Source organism: Peromyscus leucopus, chromosome 18, assembly GCF_004664715.2.
Source record: "Peromyscus leucopus breed LL Stock chromosome 18, UCI_PerLeu_2.1, whole genome shotgun sequence".
NCBI lineage: Eukaryota > Metazoa > Chordata > Mammalia > Rodentia > Cricetidae > Peromyscus > Peromyscus leucopus.
The window spans coordinates 34,880,899-34,907,074 of NC_051078.1; the positions used below are offsets into that span (position 1 = coordinate 34,880,899).

Genomic DNA, 26,176 nt, shown 5'->3' on the forward strand with positions numbered 1-26,176 from the left:
CAGGCGTCCTGCCTCGGGAGTGCATCGGGAAGCATAGCTTATGTTTTTGCTCAGTAACTGAACGGTCGCATTTTTTGTTGAAATGGAGGGGCATCCGAAGTAGACTGTTAGGGGTGGGTTATCTCAAGGAGATACGTGGGAGACACATTCACGATCAGAACAGAGAAACCAGACACCGTGTGTGTGTGTGTGTGTGTGTGTGTGTGTGTGTGTGTGTGTGACATTGACCGTAGCAATTGACCGAACACTGCTGTATCAAGTGCTGCAGCGTGTTTATAGAGTATCTTAACCCCGAGTTCTGAGGATTCAATTATGTTTTACGGTTTTCCCAGATCCTGAAGTCAACAGTAGTAACCAGTGAGAGCATCCGTGAAAGAATCACTGGTAAGTGAGGGAAAGATAACAGGAGAAATGATTAGTAATTGAAGAAAAGCTTGATCTCTCACACCAGAGTAAATGCTTAGAGGAACACTTAAAAAAAATGAAACCATTAAAAATAGGAGAAAAATCTATGGTGCAGATATAGCTCAGTGGTTTAGAGCGCTCTGTGCTTTTCCAACGGTTCCCAGAATCCAGGTCTTGCTGCTCACATCTGCCTGTAACTACAGCTCCAGGAGAATCTGACACCTTTGGCCTCTGTGAGCACCTGCACTCATGTGCACATACACACATAACTAAAAATATTTTTAAGTAGAAAATCAAAGGTGAATATATTGATAACCCTGAGTTTAATTAGAAAGGCTTTTTCCAAGTATAAAGTAAACTACAAGAAATAACAAAGACTGTAATACACCCATAAAATTGAAAATAGCCATAGAAAAGTACATTTGTATCATTTGCAAGAAGAAAAATATTCCCAACATACAGCTCTTAGAAAATCAAGTATAAATAATACAAGTTGAGAGGTGTGTGCATACAATAGAATACTCTTGACCCATTAAAACATTCCATTACAGATGCCCATAGAATCTGGGATGTATTTGCCCAAGCATAAAATCAAAATACAGATCACAATGTACAGAATATGAATACATGTATGTTGATATATATGAGTACAAAAATCTAAAAGAATGTGAGAGTGATTTCTATCTTTTGGATGTTTTAATCCTGTTTGGGATTTTTAATTCATAAATGTATTGTTTTATGAAAGTGAAGTCATGTTTTATTTTTAATTAAAGATGTACCAGGGAAAGGAGAACCAGTTGACTGCAGGCCCTCACAATTATGTGACCTTGGGACCAGGTCTAGGATGGTTTTGTTTGTTTGGGGTTCGTTTGCCATAGATTTGATTAACTGACCTGTAGATCTGCAAGCTAATATACCACTTGCGTGTCTTGATTCTGACTTTTCTTCCTGGACTAACACCACCCGCTGTGTTCTCTGTGCCCCTCATAGTATTTGTCACACTGTCCTGGAATTCCCTCTACCACTGGATTCTTTTTGCTCCTTCTGAACATACATGCATCTTTCTGCTATGTATTACACATTTTCTTATCTGTCATTTGCCTTTGTATTTGTAAATTTGCACACTATTATAGTCCCAGTACTAATAGAATTATGTAGCTTTTAGAGAGATACCTGGGTTACTTATGCTAGTAGTAGATTTCCCAAGCTGCCCTGAGGCTGGTGATAGAGCTCGGTGACAGAACACTTGCTAGCGTGTGTGCGACCTGAGGGAAGGAAGGGGAAGGGGCAAGATAAGAACTGACACAAAAGAAATAAAACATTTAAGTAACTCAGTCTAGAACAATTTATAACCAAAAACCTTCTGACAAAAGGAACTCCAGGCCCATATAGCTGTACTAGTGAATTTCATCAAACATTTTAGGAAGAGTTCCAATCCTATCCTGTTTCGGAAAACAAAACAATGAGAAACACTCTCTAGTTTCATGAGTTCAGCATAATCTTAGTACCAAAATTTGTCAAGAACATTTATAATCACAGACAAATATTCTCCATAAACACAGACTTTTTAATTCTCAAAATATTATCAAATTAAAATTTACAAAAAGAAAATTAGATACCATGACCAAAGAGGATAAAATTTAATATGGGGCAGGGATTTATAATATTAATGGAACAAGAATAAAACAAAGCCATAGTCCCAATAGACACAGAAAAAAAATATTTTACAAAAATCAAAACTCATTAACATTAGAAAGTCTCAGCAAGCTGAGAACAGAAGGGAACTTCCTCGAGTAGTTTAGTTATCATATTTTGAAAACGTAATGGGGAAATAGAAAATCTGCTTCCACTAAAATCATGCATGGCATTAACACAAAAGTTTCTATATCAGATGAGGAGACACACACCTGTGCTATCAGCTACTTAGGAAAGCAAGGTACAGTGATGTACCTTCAGCCTGTGAGTTCACGGCCATAGCAAGATCCTATCTCAGAAAGAAAGAAAACAAAAAATAAATTTTCACACTGTTAAAGACCTAGGAGACCTTAATCAATGCAATTAAGCAAAAAGAAAGTGTCTATAGATTAGAAACTCGGCTCTTGGTTTCAGGACTTGTTACAAAGCTATAAGAAGACAGTTCTGGGGAGATGAATCTATGGGTAAAATGCTTCTGTTGCCCAGGCATGAAGACCTCAATTCAGATTCCTAACATCCATGTAAAAACGAGGCACAGCAGCACACATCTGTATCCCAAGGGCTTGCAGGCCAGCTAGTCTACCTAAACAGCAGCCCCCAGCTTTAGTAAGAGACCCTCTTAAAAAATAAGATGGAAATTGATAGAGGAAGACACCTAACGTAGACCTCTATTTTCCACACATGGGCACAGGCAGGCATACATGCACAAACATGCATGCACCACATGCACACACACAATAGAGAGTACTGTCATAAACCTAAATTGTATACATAAGTGAGACATAATTGAGTTCAGAAATGTATACTTGGTGAGTTGGTTTTCTGTAAAAATATTGAATATTCAATAGGAAAAGGGATAAATGGACTGGGGAAACGAGACAGTCACGTATAGAAGGAAGTTGGGAATCTACCTCACTCCAGTTACAAGTAGATGAACCAAGGACTGAGATGTAATATCTAAAACTATAAAACTCTTAGGGAAAAAAACATAGCCAGAAATCTTCATGATCTTGAATCAGATAGCATTTTCTTGGATGTGACACGAAAGTACAAACCATGAAAGAAAAAAGTCACCTCATCAAAATCCAAACCTTTTGTGCTACAGAGAATAAGAAAATTAAGAGAGAGTTACATCAAAAACAAAACAGCCTAGTCATAAACTTAACCAATGAGGTAAGAACTTCTAAAATAAAACTTTGAAATAGTGGACAAGTTGAAAACCCTAAAAGACCAAGTAAAAAACCTATTTCATGGGTCATCAGAACTAATATTAGGAAAGTAGTCTACAGATTCAGTGAAATCAAAGAATGCAACCACATTCTTTGCAGAAATAGGGTTGGAAAAAAATCCAAAACTTCATATGGTCATATGAAAGACCCCAGATAGTCAAAGCAATCCTGAAGGGGAAAAATACTAGAGAAAGAACAGTATCTGATTACAAATCACATTACAGAGCCATAGGAACAAAAACAGTATAATACTGGCACACAAACACCCAACGTTGTCTTCTGGCCTCCACACACATGCATACATACATGTGTACCTGCACACTCATATACACATGCATAAAAGACACTATCAATGATTAAAAATTGATTCATAGGTTACGAGAAAAATATTTGTAAATCATGTATCTGATAAGATACCCAGATATGTAGAGCACTAAAACTCAAAAACAATGCAGTTCAAAGTCTGGAAGACTGAAGAAATGGGTCAGTGCTCTTGTAGAGGACCAGTGTTCAGTTCCCGCCATCCACATCAGACAGCTAACAACTGCCTGTAATTCCAACTCCAGAGAATCCTATGCCCTCTGGTAGCCGCCTCACGTACCTGAGCAAACATAGACATACACACATACACAAAGACTTGAAAAATTGCAAAATAAAAATAAAAACTGAGGGTTGGAACTAGGGGTGTAGCCTATTTGGTGGAGTTTTGCCTAGCATGCACAAAGCCCTGGGTTGGATCCCCAGGACACCATAAACAGGTGTATCCCTGTAGTCCCAGCACAAAACAAAACAAAAAAAGCTGGAAGTGGTAATAGTGGGGGCAGGAATGTGAGCTTGAGGCCAGTCTGGGCTGCTTAATGAGACCCATTCTGAAAAAAGGGGCAAGAGGGTCATAAAACACTCCAATAGGCATTCCCCTGGTGGTGGCCAATAAGCACATGAAAAGATGCTCAGTACCATGAATCAAGCGTAGATCAAAATGAATTATCATTGCACACTTATTAGAATGACTACTATTAGCTCGGTGAGGATGGGGAGAAATTGAAACTCATGCGAATTGTTGGTGGGGTTGTAAGAGCACACTGGAAAACAGGGTGACAGTTCCTCAAAACTTTAAAATGGAATTCTGAAGTAATCTAGTATTCCACTTCTAGTGTATACCCAAAACAGTTGAAAGCAGAATCTCAAAGAGCCATTTTTGTAGCAAAATTATTCAAAACAGCTAAAACATGGAAACAATCACAATGTCTGTGCATGGATGAGTAAGTGAAACATGGTATATTCATACAATAAAATACTGTTTACTGTTATAAAGGACATTCTGACCTATACTACAACATGGGTGGACCGAAGATGGTAGCTCTTCATACAATAAAATATAACCAGTCAGAACGGATAGAATGTTTCCACTTAAGAGTTACTTAGTTAAATCATAGAATAATAGTTGCCAACTCTGGGGAAGGTAGAAACCAGAAGTTACTGATTAATAAGTACAAAGTATCAGTTGTTCAGGATGTAAAAAAAGTTTTGGAGATGGGTTATAGTGCAACATTATGAATACATTCCACACTTCTGAATCACACATTTTAAAATGATTAAGGGGCCAAGCATAGTGAAACACTCCTGGAATCACAGAACGTAAGAGGTGGGAACAGGAAGACTAGGAGTTCAGAATCATCACATGCTACGTAGAAATTTTGAAAACAACCTGGACTATATGAGACCCTGTCTCAAAAAAATGAAAAATGAGTAAATAACCTAAAATTTTAAATGATTAAGGGATAAATTGTATATGAGTATCTTGACAAAGAAGAATGTTCAATAATCTTTAGTCACAAGAAATGCAGATTTCAAGTATAGTAGATTCCATTTCACATACTGAGGAGCTAAAGTCAGTCTTGAGTAGCCCAAATGTCAGTGAAGATATAGAGCAGCTGGAACTCACACATAGCTGGTGTTAGTGAAACATACATTAGAAAACTGTTTCACAGTTTCTTTACACATCAATCTAGCCTATGCATGAGCCATTAATCTCAGTTACTTGACTGAACTGAAATTCACGTTCACAATAAAACTACATGTTTAGGACAGCCTTGTTCACAATAACAAAAAGTAATCACTTAACTATCACAGGAACACAGTTAAAATATAAAAATTATACAGTCACACACTGGACTACAAGTCAGCAATAAAAGAACATACTTGTCTATACACCCAATAACATGGATAAATCTCACAAATATTTGGTTCTATTCATATGGCATCCAAGAAAAAGAGAAGTTTTGTACATTTCAAGGTGACTTTAAGAGACAGCAACAGGGTAGGAAAAGAGTAAAGAATCTTAATGATTAAGCAGTTCGATATTTTGTCTCAAGTGATAGTTATAACACACTTGTCAAAACTCACAAGCTGAATATCTAAGATAAGTACATTTTATTCTATACTAACTATGCCACAATAGCTTATATATTTAAAAGTATTATAGAAATCATACCTTTCAATTTGCTGAAATACTAATGGCTGCTAAGAAGGCTACTCCCTTCCTGATATCAAGATACCCGAGTAATTTGACTAGTCATTAGGAAAATGCTCAGTGTTCCCACTTCAGAGGAAAGTGGAGCACAAATCAGCCCTGGGGACCAATAGGTTGATGTCCATGGATGCTGTGAGATGGAAAATCGCCATTTGGAAAGATTGTGTCTCTTTGAAAGGAGGAAGGAGAGCAGGAAGAGGGAAGCAGAAGGCGAGCAAGATGGCTTCAGCCGTAAACGCACTTGCCACACAAGCCCTGAGTCTGAGCCCTAGCACCCACCTGAAAGTGGAAGGAGAGGACAGACTCCACAGTTGGCCTCTGACCTTTGCATGTGTGGCATGCGTGCACATCATGTTCTTGCACGCACGCGCGCACACACACACACACACACACACACAGTTGAATTTTAAAAGGGGAGTAGGAGAATGGACAGACAGAGAGAGGTAGGTACAAATGAAGTATAATGTCACAGACAAATGTATGAAAATGCTGTAATGAAACCCATTTATATGCGCTAACTTAATTTAAATTGAATCTATTTGTATACCTTTTCATTAAAAAAAAAAATACCACTACACGGGGTGAACATGATAAGCACAGTCATACCAACCACTGATCTTTTGATACTGAAAAATAATCATGGTCAGGTGTGGTGGAACATGTCTTTAATCCCAGCCATAGGAGACAGAGACAGGCTGAGTTAAAGGCCCTGAGTGTGAGGCCAGCCTACTCTACAGAGCAAGTTCCAGTATGTCCAGAGCTACATAGAGTAACCCTGAATCTAAAAACTGGAAAAAAATTATGAACTGTACTGAAGACATCCAAAATGTTTGTCATTCCTTAATTGCTTAGTATTTATATTGTAGTAGGCATTATATGGGTGTCAGCTTATAACAAAAACTTGAGGTGATCAATTTAGAAAAGAGTTCATTGTGGCTTCCAGTTTGGGGGATTGTCATGCATAATCACTTGGCCTGCTGTTTTAGGGCTGCTAGTGAGGCAACACACCACAGCAAGGAACTCATCATTCATTGGTTGTCAACCTGTGGTGTAGCTGGAGTTTTCTCCAGTCTTGCCTGGCCCACAGTCAGGACAAATCTCTCTCACCCACCAGTCCCACAGCCGCTCAGACCCAACTAAGTAAACACAGAGACTTATATTACTTATAAACTGTATGCCTGTGGCAGGCTTCTTGCTAACTATTCTTATATCTTAAATTAACTCATTTCTATTAATCTATAAGTTGCCATGTAGCTTGTGGCTTACCAGTATCTTAACATCTGCTTCTTATCATGGCAGCTGGCAGCATCTCTCTGCCTCAGCCTTCTACTTTCCAGAATTCTCCTCTCTCCTTGTCCCACCTATACTTTCTATCTGGCTACTGGCCAATCAGCTTTATTATTCCATCAATTATCCACAGCACTGTAGGTTGCGACCCTTTTGGAATTCAAACAACCCTTTCACGGGGGCCACCTAAGACCTTTGGAAAACACAGATATTTCCATTATGGTTGATAACAGTAGCAAAATGACAGTTATGAAGTAGCAACGGAAATGACTTTTGGTTGGGGGTCGCCACAACCTGAGGAGCTGTAGTAAAGGTTGTGAGGCATGAGGAAGGTTAGAGGCACTGATATAGTTGAACAGAACTGCTCAAGTTCATGGGTGAGAAGTGAGAGACATAAGAAGTGGTGTCTGGAGTTCCGCTGTCCCCTTCTGGACACGCTCCCCACAATAAAGACCTCCCAGCAGACCCCACCCTGGAAAGGCACTACTATCTCCTCAGGGTACCACACTGGGAAGCCACTGTTTCCCAAATGAAAGATCCAAACTATAACAATAAATAGTATAGGTTTAGAGCCAGGGGGTAGTGGTGCACACCTTTAATCCCAGCACTTGGGGGGCAGACAGATCTCTGAGTTCGAGGCCAGCTTGATCTACAGAGCAAGTTCTAGAAAAGCCAGGGCTACACAGAAAAACCCTGTCTCAAAAAGCCAAAGATTATATACATATGTATATATATGCACACACACATATAAGGCCTAATTTTAAAGGATACAGAAGAATATACATATGTTATAGACAAATACATTTTATAAAAAGTACTTGAGGATCTGTAAGTTTTCTTATCCATAGAGCATCTGGGAACCAATCCCAGATAGACAACACTAAACATTGAGGAATACATTCAAACTGCAGGGAAAAAAGTGCCCAAACAATATTAAATGAGCTAGTCTACTATGGCAGATCAATGGGAGTAAATGCTATAAAACTAAAGGCTTTTGTATTATCAATCAAAGTTCACATTACTAATTCATGAAATAATGGGACTTGAAAAACCTAATAAGGAAATCTTTTTTACGTTTAAATTTTTTAAATATTTATTTATTTTATGTATGCGAGTGACCTGTCTTCATGCACACCAGAAGAAGGGATCAGATCCCATAACAGATGGTTGTGAGCCACCATGTGGTTGCTGGGAATTGAACTCACGACCTCTGGAAGATCAGCCAGTGCTCTTAACCACTGAGCCATTTCTCCAGCCCCTTTTACGTTTAAATTTTAAATAAGAAAAAGTAAGGACATTTGGAGTAGTTGAGCAAAACACAGAATGGTGTGGGATATAAGAATTCTTTCAACAGAGAGCAGGCATCACAATATTACTTTTCACATTTAATAATTTGTTGCCAGGAACAGAAATAATCTATGAGGAATAGCGTGTATTGTGGAATGTCGAGGGGGAAAAGTTCTGTTTTCTGTAGCTCAGTGGAAAATGAAAGGATGTTTGTCTTAAAGTCTACACACATTTTCCCTTCATCTGTTAGCTCCTCTTTCCCTCATTCTCTTTAATAATTATGCTTTCCCTCAGGTTCTCATTCATCATCTCTCCTTTTTCCCTTTTTCTCTCTAGACCAGATTTCTCTGTTTTCATAATTAATGCTCGGAGGCATTTTTACCCCTGACACACACCCCTGTTTTACACACCACGTGACCATGAAAACCTAAAACAAAAATAGACTGTTTCTGTACTGTGACTCCTTAGAGGACCAAAAACTGTGGTAATATCTAAAGGGCTTGTCCCAAACCCAGTTTTTGTCCCTTTGAAGAGTAATGTCCTTCGTGAAGAGACATACTCCAAATAATGAGTTCTTTGAAAGAGTAGATAGAGTTGTGTTTACCATGATTTAAAAAATCACTTTTATATACCTATCAAACAACTGTAAGCCAAAGTTCTTTGCTCTTTTGTAGATGATGCTATCTACTATTGGTTATTTCACAGCGCCTCCATTTTCATAGAGCATCTTCCTGAGACTAATCTTGGAAAGTACCGTGACCACAAAACGTTATGCAGAGTTCAAAGGGTAAGCTATTTATATAAATGTCTCCATCCACTATATACTGATTTTTTCCTACTTTACCATGGAGATGATTGCTTTCTGACTTTTTTTTCTCTAAATTCTGAAGCTGTACAGTCTCTTTGATACTTACAACCTATTATATAAAGTTGTCATTCAATTGAGGATCAAGAATTAGGCTAGAAGAGACTAGAAATAGAATAGAAAAAAGAACTGAGAGAATAAAAAACAAGGATGTGATCAAGCTTCTCTCATTTTTTAATCTATAAGATTTCTTCCAACTCTAAAATTTTATAATCTTAATAATCACACTCTGAGTTGTTCTCAAAAGAAGTGTTTTATAAATTAGGTGTTGCTTCAAGATTGGGGACTGATGCTATAGCATTTTAGGAGACTCCAGGAATACCAGACATCCTGCAGTACAGAACTGAGTCTGAGTTCTGAGAGAAGTAGCAAGATAGAATTAGGGATGCACAGTATTGGTTAAAGGAAATGGGGTTTAAAATACAAGGGAGAAAGAAGTTGACCAGGAGAGCCTTCAGACTGGTGTAGACTCTACAATACAGCTCCAAGAAAGCCTTGGCCATCTCAATAAGGAGAGTCCAAAGTGCAGGAATATAACTTAAGAGGTCCCAGTTTTGAACAGACAGTGCTATGCTCAGCCATTGGTGGGGAGCAATCCAGGAAGTTTATAGCTTGTAGCTTAAAGGCTGCGATGAATCCCCAAGATAGACCACTTGGAAGACTGTTGGCTAATTATTTGCTCGCTCTCTCGCTCTCTCTCTCTCTCTCTCTCTCTCTCTCTCTCTCTCTCTCTCTCACACACACACACACACACACACACACACACACACACACACACACACACACAAATAAGGCAAAAATAATTTGTATATGCCAAGATGACTGTTTTGATGTTTTCCTCTTTTCTCTTTTTTTCCTCTCAACCAGGATGCTGGATACAGAATAAGCAATTTGGGGAGATTAAAATTCAGGAGTTCAGTTCCAGCCTGGCAAACCAGACGAGGGAACTTTCCACCCTGCACCAGTGTTCGCATTTCTGATTGAGTTACAAGATTTTTCTTCTTTTGACCTCAGAAGGCACTTGGAAACTTTGGGGGAAATTTCACCACATCTTTTAAGTTTTGCTCTGATTAGCAGAAGAGATACATTAGAACTTGGAGAAGTATCTCAGCCTCCAGTATGAGTAACCTTGCCATAAACCCACCCTAAGGTTTCCTGTCCAGGCTTTGGGGGTCACACTTCATTGTCAGTGTGATTCATGTCCACAGTTTTACCATCACAGCTAGCCATATTTTAAGTGGATAGTCTTAAACTTTTTTGCTGAGGGTGTGTGGGGGTGGGGGGTGGGGGTTGGTTGAGTGGGTGGGTTTTTTGTTTTGTTTTGTTGCAGAGAGCTTTTCATATTTTTCTGTTAGGAAATTCTACATTACCATTAAATGTTTCCTTAGCTTAGTGTTGCAGAGCAGCTGCTTCTCAGCGATGCCAGCTTTGATGGCAGTTTTGGTATTTTTATTGTGTGTCTTGATCTTTGCACATGAACCATGCCATTATTAGTTTCTACTAGAGAGAGTTCTGCATGTGGTATGTGTGCCTGCTCATGTGTGCATATCTGCACATATGTGCACATGGGTGTAGAGGACAGCAATTGACTTTGGACATTTTCATTCATCAGTTTTCCAGCTTACGTTTTAGAACAAAGCCCCTCCCTGAACCTGTAATTCATCAGTTCAGATAGGCTGGCTGGCCAGGGAGTTCAGGGATCTGCCTGTCTCTGCCCTCTCAGTCCTGGCCTGTCGTCATCAGAGAAGCACTTTAGGCTGAGCCCTCTACCACCCTGCTGGAAACAGTTTATCCAGAGCTCTTAGTTGGATCTTTCATCTTCGTCATCTACTTTATCTTCTTCAGAAGTATCATTTCCTGACCTTTGTTACTTCACAAGCTTTTGTAGCTGTATTTCTTGTCTTCTTCATGGTTTTTTCCAGTCCTACTCTTCCTTTTTGTCATCCGAGCAGGAGTTCGCTTAAACCACCGTCTTTTTCAGAAGTGGCTCCCCCATGATCCCCATGGGCCTATCCTCTTGAGAACGCACTTTCTTAAGGCAAACTACAGTTCCTGTCACTCAGGGAGCTTCTGGCTGCAAGCGCTGCCCATCATTCTACTCCACTGTCTGTCAGATTCTATTTTCCTCCGCTTGTTTCTCTAGTAAGCCTAAGGGCTTACCATGTAGGACCCAGATCCTCCTTCCTTACGAAAAGTCTATATTGGTGATCATTTACATCTCACTCTATAGTTTATGAACGTGTACTCCCAGGCACAATTTGGAATCAAAATATTCCAAAGTTAATCACCCATGTGTTTTTCTCTGCCTAGAAGCCTGTTGATTTCCTATTGATCTAGCTCAGTTACCACTGCCAAGATGGGAAATCCTTGACTGCTCAAAGCTGGACCCAGAGTTCAAAATGCCCAAACAGTAGCCATAACTTAAGAGTCGAATGGGATTCTTGTTGTCCCTGGCAGAAGTGCATCCCATTTGGAAGCCAGGACTTTCATACCTCCAAAGTGTAGAGTTGTGAGAACAGGAAATAGTGTACTCTAACAAGTCAGTAGAACCGATGTTCAGTGGGGTCACTTCTGATTCCTCTGCTTGGTTCTTGGAACTATGTGTTTTTCTTCTTAGTAGGGACAATGTCTTTAGAGGTCTCCGAGTTAGTGAATGTACTGTTCTGGAAGGATGGCACTTAATCCTTATGGAATCCTGCTTCTGAACTGGCATTTCAGCTAAACCATTATTACATTGAAAACAAATGTTAGGATTAAGATGAATTTTAGGGCTAAACGCAAGGTCAGGAACACTGAGGAAGATAAATAAGAGGGCTTGTAGCTGGGTATGAAATAGCCAAGCTGACCAGATAAGAGAACTTTGGGAAAAACAAAACCTGTCTCTAGATGCTTCAGCTGGCCCCAGAAGCCCCGTCCTCCACTCTTGCAGGAACGTGTGCAAGACACCGTTGCCCTTTCCTTAGCAAACAGCCAAAACTTACAGGGAGTTACCCCTTCACAGAGTCGTGCGTCTAATTGTAACAGACTGAATTGTGGGTAATGGCTTCTAAGAAAGCTTCTACCTATTTTGGGAAGGGGGGAGACCTTCCCAGACTACCCAGGAATAGACAAGGGAAGGAAAGCTGGCGGACGAAGGCCACACGGCTCTGCCACACGGCTCAGCCCGCCCCGCGCTCTGTGCCTTCTCACCTGCTGAAGTAGCCTTGACTACTTGTTAGCTCCGCCTGGGCTCCCGTGTGAGCCTCTTCCCTTGAGCACAAGAACTGAACCTGCTGCTGCACTTGAAATTGGAGGGAGTGTGGGAGGAGACCTCTCTCCTCGTCCCTAGCACCTTCAGTAGGCTGCCTGGTGTTCTATCAGGCTGGATGACCCTGCTGACCCCCCAGTCAGGAGTCCACATATTATCTTTTTCCTGGGAAGTGTGTCCCCTGTTTGGATGTGCCATTGAATCGGAGCCCAAGCCTGTGGATCAGGCCTTCTTTAAGGCCCTAGGTGTTAATTATAGAGGTTAAGGCCCTGCAAGGCAAAACAGCAAATCCACACCCAGAATTAGTTTATCCCTGTCAAAATGGACCACTAGCCACTCCAAAACGGGAAGAGTCTGTGTTATTGACCTGCTAGCAGGTGTCCGGTTTGTCAAGTAATAATGCCATATTGGGCACACAATGGAGGTCCTGTTGCTAGTACGTTCTTCAGAAACAGATGTAGGGATGTGTTGGCTTATTGTAACTGGGAATTTATGTTGTGGCTCGTGTGTAGCTCACATGACTGCACACATATCATTATAGTGACAGTTCTAGAGTAGGCCATGACAAAAGCTTGCTTAATACCAACGGATAGACTCCTTTGTTTGATTTTTTTTCTGTTCCTCTTTCACGATGAATGTTCTAGTCAGAATGAACATGTCATTAGCCACTAAGCAAGACAGGCCCCTTTAGGGACAAAATCCTATGTGTTAATGCACCTCTGGGGTATCCTTTCCTTACTTGCAGCTAAAAGTTTTGGTGTAAGAGCGTTCCTTGAGGCATGTCTGTTGATTAGTTTGAGCTCAGCATGCTCCAGAATGTGTCTACACTATGAAATTATGTAGACCTTTAACTGAGCTTGCTCAGAAATGTACTCCTTTTTTGTTCTTAATAATACAAAAATAATATTGCTATGTAAGAAAATTTGGCCAGCAAATAGTTGATGTTTATAAAAAGAGGGGAAGTTGCCTGAAAATTAAACAGGTCTCCTGAGTTTTGCCGGAGGACTGACTGAGAAGGTTGCCATCAACACAGGAGGCATGTAAACTGTTGCTGGGCATCCTAGCCTTGGCCTCTTGTAAGGTCAAGCAATTAGGCTCCTGAAAAATGGCAATAAATTTGGAATCGTGTGAGTGGTAAAGTTGCAGGCATGCCCTGTTGTATTATAACAAAATAACAACCCTGCCCGAATCCCTTTTGTATTGACCCAACTTCAGTTTTCAGCCTCTGTCAGACTGATCGGGATTCGACTGTCTGTCGAGGAAATCTCCATGTTGTCCTTCAGTGGGGAGCGAGGTGGTTCCGAAGTACGCCCGGTCTGGGCTGACTCCTGGCTGAGTTGCTGAGTCTGTAAGATCTTGGGTGAGAACTTGGGTTTAGATCTTTCCTGGGGCAAGTGCCCTTTATCTTCATCACTTTCAGATCCGGCATCCAAAATCTGAAAGAAGGAACGTGGCGTGGGCGTCTCGTCCTGACCTGTCAACTCACTTTGATCATTGTCATCCATCTCTTGATCCTCGACATCCTCAAAAATCTCATTCTGTAATCTCTGTGCTCCTTTGAGGCTGAACGGTGGTCGGAGCAACCCAAGGGGCTTGAAGGGGTGCTGAGGCTGTAAGACTCCCTGGGCTCAACACGACCCTTTGATTATTGTTGCTTTTAGCTGAGGCTAATGTTGAAGCTTCTCACGTTTTGTGGCGAGAATGATTTCAGCTTGTTGGTTTCCAATCTCATGTTTCTTCTTGTGAAAATCAAGCAAAATCTGGGCTTCAGCATGGTCTAAACCTAACTGATAGATTTCTTGCTTCTCAACGTGCTTTTGCGACCTGCATCAGCTCCACTAGCTACTTGTAGTAGTTGATGGTACTGCTCACCCACTGGGATGCCTGCCAAGGATCCACCGGGCGCTGTTGCTACTCCCAGGGCAACTGCAGACAACTGCAGAAATAATCCTTCTTCTAAGGTATTTACCCCTGACAAGTTCATTCTCGAGCAAATGGTGCATATTCGGGGTGGCGAGCCAAACCTTTCAGAGCAAGCCTAAAGCTCTCAGCCTCATCTCACACTTTTACAGTCTGAACTAGAGGGTGAAGTACGATGCGATCCTCTTCCTTACCGAGGATATGGTCTAAAACATTTTTAACAATCAAGAGCCCAGAGAATCTTGCCTGAGAAACAGTGTTTATTATAATAATGTCATCGGCATCGTGCCCAGCCTCTAAACTGATCCCTCGATGAATAAATAGAAATGTAAATGTAAAACTCACTCTCACGATCCCAAAAACAGTTATCATACATCCTGGAGTCTGCCAGCTCTGTGGGTATTATGTGAGCCCTTGCTCTGCATGGATCACAATTTGCCTCTGTACTTTCTCAAGGCAGGCCCTGTCCCTGACCACAAGTTTGGGAAGGCAAAGACTGCAAAAGGAAAGATATTGCCCAACTCCTCAAAGCTCTCCAAGATTATTCATCAGTGCTACTAAAGCTTACCTTGTCCCTCGGCTGGGGCCTGTTAATGCGAAGAACTCACTGAGATTACTATCTTTATTATCCAACACCTTCAGCGTTAGCCCATGAGCCTCCAAGTATCAGTGGGCTGCACTTGTCTCGAATGCCTTCTGCTTTCCCTCAGAAGTGTGTCGGATACGTAGTGTCATAAGACAACTCTCCAGCAAGTCTAGATCTCTCCCCACCTCTATGGCATGGATGATTTGCGAGCAAAGTTTGCTCGGTTCCGGGACACCCAGCGAGTATATTTCTCTATTCCAAATGCGACAGGTTGGGTGCCATAGTTCAAAATTCCATGCAGTTCCACATCATTTGGAAGGTTAGAGCACCACCGAGAGGGCTGTTGGCTGAAACTTTGGCATTTCGGATGGGTAATGGCTAGGCTGGGTGGGCAGCAAAGGGTATTGCTAAGACAAGTTGATGCCAAAGTCAATGTCAGTGTTTATGCTCACGAAGGATTTAATTTTCCTCCAGAAATGTACTCCTTAACTGAGCATGCTTAGTATTGGACCACCCCTTACATGAATATGTATAGGCTCTCTGAATAAAATTCCCATGCTGTCTTTGTTGGAAGTGTTTTATTTGGAAAGAACACCTGTGCTCCCTCTTGTCTATTGCAAGTAATCTTTCTCCATTCGTTCTATATACTGACTGCTGATTTTGGCTTGTGCTCAACAATATGTGAACCCATTATATTTGACTACAATATAATAAAAACTTTCACCCCTGTATTTTCTCTCCTATTTCCATTCCTATACCTCTTTTCCTCACTTCATTGTCTCTGACCTTCCATTCCTCTCTTTCAGGATGCTGTTCTCTGGCGAGGCCATTGCCATTGGCCAGGAATCTTCACAGCAGAGTTACTCTCATCCCACATAAAGCGAATGAACAGTTCTTGGGTGAAAGCTTTGCTCTTTTGGAAGATATTCCCTCTTACTGTTCTTTAGGGTCACCCTTGACCGTAGCTCCCTTTTCTATACCAAGCCAGCTTATTGAAGCCTGAGCACAGCCTCTCTTAGCCAGGACAGTTTGAGGAAGGGTGTGCTGGTAAACACAGTACATGGTAAAAAGGTACACGATCTGGGGCACAAGATCATGCAGGTGAGTCATGCTTGATGGTACATTTCCATACTACCATGAACTGCTGCTGTGCCCATCTACCTTATGACTTAGTTCATAATGAATACATATAATAACTTGAGCCCCATGGTCAAGGGTTTTTGTTTGTTTGTTTTGTTTTTGTTTTTGTTTTTGTTTTTTTTGTCTTTGCCAGAGTCTGGTACCATACCAAGAATGGTTTTTGAAAGGAATAAAATCCTCTGTTAGAGATGGGGTTGCCTTGCTCTAAATCCTGGGAGGTAGGTATTGTGATTTCCCACGTATGTGAAAATCCACCCTGACTGTTCCAAAGCCCTTTGTTGCTCTGGGGTGTGCTCTAAATAAGCAGCAATATTCTCGTGTGGCTTTGTCATTTCCAGATCCCACTATTACGTACGAGGCATAGTAAACTGTGTTTTGCTCTGGAGGGAATGTCTCCACCTACCATTGACTATTGGAACTCTACAAGCTTTTCATGTTAAATTGTTGGATTTTCTTAGGGTTTATCTTATACCTTCTGAATACATGTGTCATACCAAGGCTTCTGCCATATAAGTGACCTCTTGTCATCCTCAATCATTACATTAGCGGGACAATGTATTAGTGTGATGTCCAGACCTCTGCAGACTATACTGTAATTGAGGTTACAGAGTTAATACATTCCTTGAACAAAGCTAGAAATACTGTCTTTACAAGATTATGAACTTACTGTCCTTGATTCTGATTTAAATATGAAAGAATGCTTTCACCAAATCATTGTTCATAAATCATGTGCCTGAAGCACTATTCTATTTTAGCAATTCCAGCATGTTCAGCATAGTTCCAGTTGGGTTTAGTGCTTGGTTAAGCTTGCTGCCATAATCTGCATGCAGTCTGTATGCTCTAGAGTGGTACTAATCACTTTCACTTCCCCTGCAGTATTCTTTATTTCCCCTCTTAGCTTGGGTAGAAGACCATTTTGAGGCTCTTAGTTAAACTTTCTCACTGTATATATAGCTCTACATAATAGTCCAAGTACCTAATACTTCAGTTGCCAATGATGTCTATCTAAACATAATGAAAGACTCAGGACCAGGGAAATAGATTTTTCAGCCAGGTTTCTATTGCTGTGAAGAGACACCATGACCATGGCAACACTTAATAAAGGAAAACATTTAATTGGGTGGCTTACAGTTTCAGAGGTCTATTAGTTCATTATCATCCTGTAGGGACATGGCAGCGTGCAGGCAGACATGGTGCTGGAGAAGGAGCTGAGAGCAAAGAAGGAGCTACATCTTGACCTTCAGATGACAGAAACTGAATTGAGACACTGGGCTTGGCTTGAGCATATATGAGAACTCAAAGCCCACCTCCATAGTGATGCACTTCTTCCAACAAGGCCACACCTACTCCAACAAAGTCATTCCTCCTAATAGTACCACTCTCTATGATCTTCTGGGGGCCAATTACAATCAGACTTCCACAGCCTGTATTCCTTTCTCTCATAAGCTGTAACTATAATAGTAAGCTGATACAATCTTTTGAGTATCCAGGTATCAAAAATAATGTGGATTCCTGGGTTGGCCCATTCCCACAGTATCCTGTAGAGATACTCAAGACCTTTTGTGAAAAGATTTTTATGGAATGACTGGAGGAGAATCATCACAATACACACTTATCACCATGGGCTGATGAGAAAGTCCCTACAGGACAATCATGCCATCAAACCCTTGAAACTACCAATCACCATTAACAGCAAGAAACAACAAAATGGCTCACACACACAGACGAGATGAGAGGCCATAGGCCTCTCTGAGAAACACTTGCTTCCTCCCCAGCAAACCCGTCCATCAAGGCTCTCGATCTCACAGTCACTTTACAATCATTGCAGTCAAATGGTCCAGTTCCTCAAAAACATCAACAGCAAATTCAATTTTAAAGTAGTCACTGTATATTAAAAATGAAACTTAACAAGCACAACCTGATAGTGTGAAGGCAATACAGTCTTAGGGTAAAGCCACCATCTCAGACCACCTGCTGCACTCAGTCCCAGGAAGGATCTCAGGAATGTGCCAAAACAACTCGAATAGATATAGGGTAGTATGCTCCCATAGATATTCTGTCTGCAGTTTAAGGCCCTTGAAGCTACTTAGATATTCCTGCTGAGCAGTCCAGATAACTCTGCTGAGTAGTCCAGATAGTTCCACTGAGCAAGTTGTGGTTCCCTGCCAAAAGTCTAACCCAATGGTTTCAAATGTGGTTTCGCGCCAAAAGTCTAGACCAATAGTTTCAAAAAAATCACCTTACACTGTATCCCTTCTACCAATCCCAAGTTACCAAAGCATGTAATTCCCTATAAAAACCCTCTATTCCTGGCCCCACTGCCACCACATTTCCCTCCATCCACCTGGTGGTGGCCCAGGTTCGAACCTGACAATAAAAGGACCCTTAAGTGCTTGCATCAGGAACTGGCTCCTTGGTGGTCTCTGGGGTTTTTGAGAAATGGGTACAACAATAGCTTACATATAACCCCAGAACTCAGGAGGCTGAGGCAGGATCTCAAGTATGAGGGCAGCCTGGCTTCATAGTCGTCTCTCTCTCTCTCTCTCTCTCTCTCTCTCTCTCTCTCTCTCTCTCCTCTCTCTCATTTTCTGAGACAGGGTTTCTCTGTATAACAGCCATGGCTATCCTGAAACTAGCTCTGTAGACCAGGCTGGCCTCTAACAGATTCACATGTCTGCCACCACTGCCCAGCTTAGTCTGTTCTCAAAATAAGAAAAATCAACCTAGCCGGGCAGTGGTGACCCACACCTTTAATCCCAGCACTTGGGAGGCAGAGGCAGGCGGATCTCTGTGAGTTTGAGGCCAGCATGGGCTACAAAATGAGTTCCAGGAAAGGTGCAAAAGTACACAGAGAAACCCTGTCTTGAAAAAAAAAAAAAAAGAAAAAAAAAGAAAATTCAATGCAATATGCAGACCCTATTTAAACTGAATCAAACTATTTTAAAAATTACAAATAATAGCATGTGTGAGACCATGGATTTGATCTGCAATGCTAAAAATACCTAAGAAAGAAATAAGCTTGATATTTGATATAAGGCATTATAAACTCTCCTCACAGGACATTGTGGTATGTGGTTATATTTTTTAAATAAAGAGATATATCTAGATGCCATTTGATATTTGCCTCAAAAATAATCTGGGATGGAGATGTTATTTAGGTACCAGTGGTTCTGAGATCTACAAATCAGAAGATTAAAACACATTCTGTTTCAGGATCTGGGATGAGGCTATGAACTTACATTTCTAGTAGCCATGCTGATGTTGGCATCTCCTACACCTTAGCATCTTCAACACAATCCAGGCTTCTCTCTCATTGCTTCAAGCAATGGCTTCTCAGGGCCTCCACCCAGGGCCTCCCCTGCCAGATGCCTGGCTGCATTTAGCTCACCGCAGGGTCCCTCAGAGACTGTGACTAAACTGAAGAGTTGTAGAGTGAATAGTGATTCTGCACCAAGGACACAAGCCCACAGCTAAAAGTCAGGAGCACTGCTTTGCATTCTTAGAATCCATCCCCTAGTGGTTCTCAAGCTCCCTCACGCTGCCACCCTCTAATGCAGTTAGTTCCTCATAGGATGGTGACCCCCAAGCAAAAAAGAATCATTTCATTGCTACTTTATAACTGTCATTTTCACTACTGTTATGAATTGTAATGTAAATATCTGATAGGCAAGATATCTGTTGTACAACCCCTATGAAAGGGTCATCTGACCCTCAAATGGGTCGTGACCCACAGGTTGAGAATCATTGACCTAGAGTCTGATATGGCATCAGTGACCTCACCCTGAACTTCCTGGAGTGGGACACAATAGTTTACACCCTTAGATGCTCCTGGCTGGTGCTGATGCTCTGAAAGAGCAGACACCACCTCTGCTGTACACACACAGCAAGTGTGGTGGTTGACTAAAGGAAACGCCTTTGTATTCTTGAGTTCTTGAAAGGGTGTTGACAGTTCAAGGCCAGCCTGGGCTACAGAGTGAGTTCCAGGAAAGGCTCAAAGCTACACAGAGAAACCGTGTCTCGAAAAAACAAAACAAAAAAAGAAAGAAAGAAAAAGAAGAGAGAGGGGAGAGAGAGAAAGAAAGAAGGAAAGAGAGAGGGGGAGAGAGAAAGAAAAAGAAAGAAAGGAAGGAAGGAAGGAAGGAAGGAAGGAAGGAAGGAAGGAAGGGAGAGGGAGGGGGAGAGAGAGAGAGAGAGAGAGAGAGAGAGAGAGAGAGAGAGAGAGAGAGAGAGCTGACAAAAAGTGGTTATTTGTCCAGGTACTGGTGGCGCACGCCCTTAATCCCAGCACCCAGGAGGCAGAGGCAGGTGGATTTCTGTGAGTTCATGGCCAGCCTGGTCTACAGGGTGAGTTTCAAAGTTCTAGGCTCCAAAGCTACACAGAGAAACGCTGTCTCAAAAAACAAACAAACAAACACAGTGGTTATTTGGTCTTGGGCATTTGGTAACTATTTCCTGGAAAACAATCACTTCAATGAAAACAACTGGTCTTTATTCCCAATGACAAAATTTGAGCTCTAAGATGGAAACTAGAATTTTTGAGAAACTTTTATCAACCACCATGAGCTTAACTACATGCCCATATTTAAAGTTTTTTGTAGTAAAATAAGTAATGATATTTATGGATGTAACTGTTAGATTGTTTATTTTGTGGTGCTTGGATGGAACTCAGAGTCTTATGTATCTGAGGCCAGCATTCTACCTCAGAGCTACATACCCAATCTTCTGGTGTGCACTTTCTGATGCAATGAAATACGTCAGCTTTTCGAGGATCTGCAAACAATACATAAGGTTACAGAGTCATGCAAGGATGACAGCTATTCAAAGGGCAAGCTACATGAACTGATGTTAATGTAACAGTATGGTGCAGTTTCCTACTCCACGCTGTGACAATGCTCTCTTTTAGACTGCCACTAGAAAGTGTAGTAGGAAGAAGACTCTCCACTTACCTAAGAAGGCTTTGTTGCTAAAATTCCTTCCCACCTGAAGATATAAGCAACATCTATCCCTTATAAGGTCCCAATGACAAACCGAGCCATGATTCTGCTGAAGTTCACTCTGGGGAACCGATCACTTTGGGGCTTCCTTACAGAGTATAGATGAGGAGTTACAAGGGCGCATATGTTCCTCTCCCCACAACAGGCCACACCTCTAGCCACATAGATGGAGTCCCCCTCTCCCCTACTCCTTTAGGTGGCCTCACCCACCCGCCTGTATACTCTAACCCTGTCCCCAAACCACATGCAATTAAAGAGTCCCATGCGACAGGTTGTCCAAAACAACTGGATACTCAAGAATCTTTGTGATGCCCCTCATCTCGCCATGGCTGGGCATAAAACAGTCAACAAGACAGGCGGGAATGATCCTTTTACAAGGGGTCACAGCCAGACTCCCCAAGCTGGAGGTTCCTTGGCTCAGAGGATGGTCACAACAGATGTTAAAATATTCACCCTTTTCTAGTATGTGTCCAGGGCTGGATTTACCTTGTACTTTAGCCAGAATACCACATCGAGATAGATGGAGCACAGAATCAGGCACAAGAATTCAGCTATTTCCTATTAAAACTGACATTAGAATATAGTGCCTTTGTAGACCTTTGCTGCCTGCCTGCCTGATTTTCTGAGTTGTGACTCAAAGTGTGATGTCTCCTGCTTGACGTTCTGTCCCTGACGTTTGGATCCTGGCTAAAATTATAAGTATGCTTGTTCTGACACTGGATAGTCTTTCTCTCAGGATCACCTACCATGAGCCGCTTGCTGACCTCCATTGGTGACACGCTCACTTTCTTGGACTCTGACTCGAAAAGGATGTTTTGCTTCCTCCTCTCCATCCTCCTCCTCCTAGTGACTGCCAAGATTTACAGTTCGCTGGCCCTCTTACTTTTCTCTTAAACTCTGATAAAATGGTCCTTGATGTTTAAGAGCAGGGGGAGGCCTTCGGAGTACATTTATCCTGACAGACTGCTACCCTCAACATTAGCCATAGATTTATAAGTCCGACCTAAAGACAATCGTTCCAATGGAAGACAGTGCACATCACTTCCAATGTATCAAACACAACAGCATGTGTGAATTCTCCTCAGGCTGGCTATTTAACACATACGTGCATCAAAGCAGCTATTAGGGAAATAATTTGTTTAGCATTATGCTTATAAAACAGCTCCATCTTTGCCACAGAGATGAATAACTAGAGAATTTCCAAATATTGAAACCTTGAGTGACTGAAAAACAGTTGAAAAGAAAAAGTGAATGTCACTCATATCATTTTTGACAGATAGTTTTTATAAGTTAACATGTAGCAAAAGCACTATTTAAAGTCAATAAATAATTTTGTTAACTTTTCTTTTGTTTGTTTTGTTTTTCAAGACAGACTCTCTATGTAGCCCTTACTGTCCTGGAACTTGCTCTGTAGATTAGGCTGGCCCAGAAATCCATCTGCCTGTCTCTTCCTCCCAAGTGCTGGTGTTAAAGCCATCACTACCTGGTTTTTAGTTAATTTTTAATTGTTAAGTTTTAGTTTATAAAAAAATTTAAGACACAGACCACCTAATAAGAGACCTCAATAATTATTAAAAGCATAAAAGAAATCAGGTATGGTGGCACACACCTGTGATTCCATTACTTTGAAAAGTGTTGCAATAAGATCCTAAGCTCAAGGCCATTTGGAAATAAAGGGTAAGACTTTGTCTACACACACACACACACACACACACACACACACACACACACAACTGGATAACTGCATATAAGGACATGTGTATAAAGAAAAGGGTACTACCAAGATGGGAAGGAGCATGGCCACTGCATGTCTTCTTCTAAAGGCAACATTTATGGCAATTGCTTCTGCCCCTCTCTAAACACGTCATCTTCAGATAAATAAAATAGAGAGCTTTCATTTCCAGTCAGTTGTCATAGCAACTTTTGACTATCCACAGAGGAAGGAATTCTTGTATCTTAAGCCCTAACTCCAGAGAAATAAAGAGACACAAAGACTAAAAGGAACATTAAAGAATGATTTGCAAAATGTGGTAAAATTAGATGTTATTCAGTACTTTTCCTGTAAATGTATATACATTTCCCCTGATATATTTATATACCACCTTATAGATTTCAGAACTCAACAGCAATAGACAGATAATAACTGCCATTTATCACTTAATATAAGCCAGTCACATAAGACATCATATACCTTATGCTTTTTTTTTTTAATACTCCCAACACTATGTAAGTACAACACTGTTTTTGCACCCATTTTCAGATGGGGAAATTGAGTGTAAATGAAGCAGTTCACTCAGAGTTACACAAGAACTCATCCTCACAGTCTTCAATAAAATGGGCCATTTCTTAAAACGCTCTCCACCTTTGTGGATTCCCTCCTTTACCAACCAAACATTTTGCGAACTCATTTGTTTCACCTGATCAGTAAATGCTCTGGATCGTCCCTCTTTTCCATCTAGAAGATGCCTTCCTTTCTTGTGGCTCCAAATGCCTTCTATGTCATAATTTGCAAATGCACACCTCATGTCCACACACCTCACAGGTGTGTCAGATTCGTGTACATAACTATTGCTTGGCATACATTTTGAAAGGTATTTGAAAGGTAATAAGCCTGACTTGATTTTGATTTCCATTTGCCTGTCTCAATAAATGACATTGCTCTCTAACCCAGAATCTTGAAGTCCAAGTCCCTAAGAATCCTAATTGCCCCTTCCATTTCATTGCTAATATATGAATAAGTTACAACAGATTCATCCACAAAATCTGTTGTCCATCCACTTTTCATTTCTGCCATCCCTACTTGTAGTAAAGACCACTGTGATGGTTAGATTTTAACTATCAATTGCTGTGGAATAATCCTCTGTACACTGTGAATATGTATTACTCTCACTGGTTAATAAAAAGCTGACAAGTCCATAGCCAGACAGGAAGTATAGTCAGGACAGCTAGAAACAGAGGACTCTGGGGGAAAAAAAAGTGGAGTCAGAGGAAATGCCACCCAGTCACCAAGCAAGCAGAATGTGTAGAAAATGAGGTAACAAGTCATGAGTCACGTGTCAACGCATAAATAGAAATATGCATTCATTTAAAGGTAAGAGTTAGCTAGTAACAAGCCTGAGCTATTGACTGAGCATTTATAAATAGTATTAAGTCTCTGTGTGGTAATTTGGAAGCAGCTGCTGGGACGGAGTGCCGTGGTCAGGACAGGAAAACTTCCGACTACAATCAGTAGCATTAGTTCTCAGGATGTGGAAGGATTCAGCCTTCACTGAATTTTTCATGGATGGGAGCTATACAGGTAGTCCTACAGCGCCCTCCATGCTGACCCCTCTGCAGTGGTATCTGCATTGTCACTCATGCTTGAGTTTCCTGTAAGAAATATAGTAGTTGAAAAGCATGTGGGCTGGCAACACCATGTTAACCCTGGTCATGCTCGATGTACATGGAACACTGGCCATAACCTCTCTGATATGCTCCAGCAATACCTACAGGGTGCAATCTGGTGTCAATACCCAGCTTGTCAGCTTCCCCAGTTTCACTTCTGTAGGTTTCTTCTCCTTAGTGGTACAACTGATGCTACCTCGGAGTCCTAGTGTTGGCAAACAGCTAGACAGTATTAATAAGGAAGTGCCTGGATCAGGTTGGTTCTATGAGCATGTTTGTGGGGGATTCTCTCGACTGCTAGTTGATGTAGAAAGAGAGACGCAGTCCACCGTGGTCCTCACCATTCCCTATGCCGGGACCTGACCTGTATAAGAAATCGAGTCAAGCAGAAGAGAGCAAGCAAGGATCCCTTTGTTTATTTCCTCCACTCGGCTATGGATGAGATGACTTAAGGTCCTGCCGTAACTTTCTTGCAGCAATGGGCCCAAACCTGGAAAGGCAAATATACCTTCTCCTCTTCTGTGTAGCTTCTTGTGGGGGCTTTTGTCACAGCAACAGAAATGACGCCAGAAGAGCCACCCTCTTCTCCTGCCCTCTTAACTAGTAACTTTCTGAGTCCTCTGCTTCTCCTTTTTACAGAATAGCAAGAACGACCCTTTGAAATCAGAATTCAGACGATGGTAGCTGGAGAGGTGTCCCTGCGGTGAAGAGCACTGGCTGCTCTTCCAGAGGACCCAGGTTCAATTCCCAGGACCCACAAGGTGGTTCCCAACTGTACCTCCGGTTCCAGGGGGATCTGACGCCCTCTTCTGGCAGCGAATGCCCAGGGAACACATAAATACCAAACACCCATACAAATAACAAGATGATTTACCATGCTAGCTTCAGGTTCTCCAATGGCTTCCCGTCACTCTTAGAATACCACTTGTAATTCTGATTCCTTCTTCCTGCTCCATGTTTCTGTGACTGTCACCCCTCCATCTTCCAGCTTTAGTCATCTTGTTTTTTTCCCCTCAAGCATATCAAGATTTTTTTTTTTTATTTTGGTTTTGAAGCAAGAGCAGTATGAGCTGTCTCAAGCTTCTCTCAGGAAGCTGACATCTCGCATTCCCACATTTGAAAGCTTGGCGGTATACAGGAGGTACTTAATAAGTAGGTGCTCCTGCTCATTGAAGAAGAGAATGAGGAAGGGTTTGGCAAAGTGAACCATTCACAGCCAAGATCACATCCAGGAGCCGTTTTACTCCAGAACTGCTTTCTACTACCCTCCTATTTGTGGGGTTCAGGACACGCTACTCCGAGATACAGCAGCCTGGCATCTGAGGAAAACGGCAGGACAGTGATGGTGACTCCATCTTCCCTGAAAACACATCCTGGAACCTTCATCTCAGAGAAAAGGAAAGCCCTCGTGTCCGAAGACTTTTGGAGACATAGCCATCTTGACAAATATTACTCATATCAATTACATTAGATCATAGCAGTTTGTCCAGTGGCTTTTCTACACAACCGCCCATTGTATCCTACAACTAAGCATGAAAATGCACATTTTTTTTTCTGTTTCTGTGGGCCCTTATGTATGAAGGCTCAGATGAGGCTTCTAGAGC

At 41.5% G+C, this 26,176-nt stretch overlaps 1 protein-coding gene across 1 annotated transcript in view; it reads left to right on the forward strand.

Annotated features, from left to right (window-relative positions):
• The window catches only part of LOC114700576 (translation initiation factor IF-2-like), a 47,704-nt gene extending 37,166 nt beyond the window's left edge, over positions 1 to 10,538 (forward strand). Inside the window, exons 5-7 of the mRNA XM_037211917.1 lie at positions 333 to 384; positions 9,111 to 9,223; positions 10,169 to 10,538. Of these exons, the coding sequence (XP_037067812.1) occupies positions 333 to 384; positions 9,111 to 9,223; positions 10,169 to 10,285 (282 nt within the window). The 3' untranslated portion in view covers positions 10,286 to 10,538. The remainder of the gene's footprint in view (positions 1 to 332; positions 385 to 9,110; positions 9,224 to 10,168) is intronic.
• The last annotated feature ends 15,638 nt before the right edge of the window (positions 10,539 to 26,176 follow it).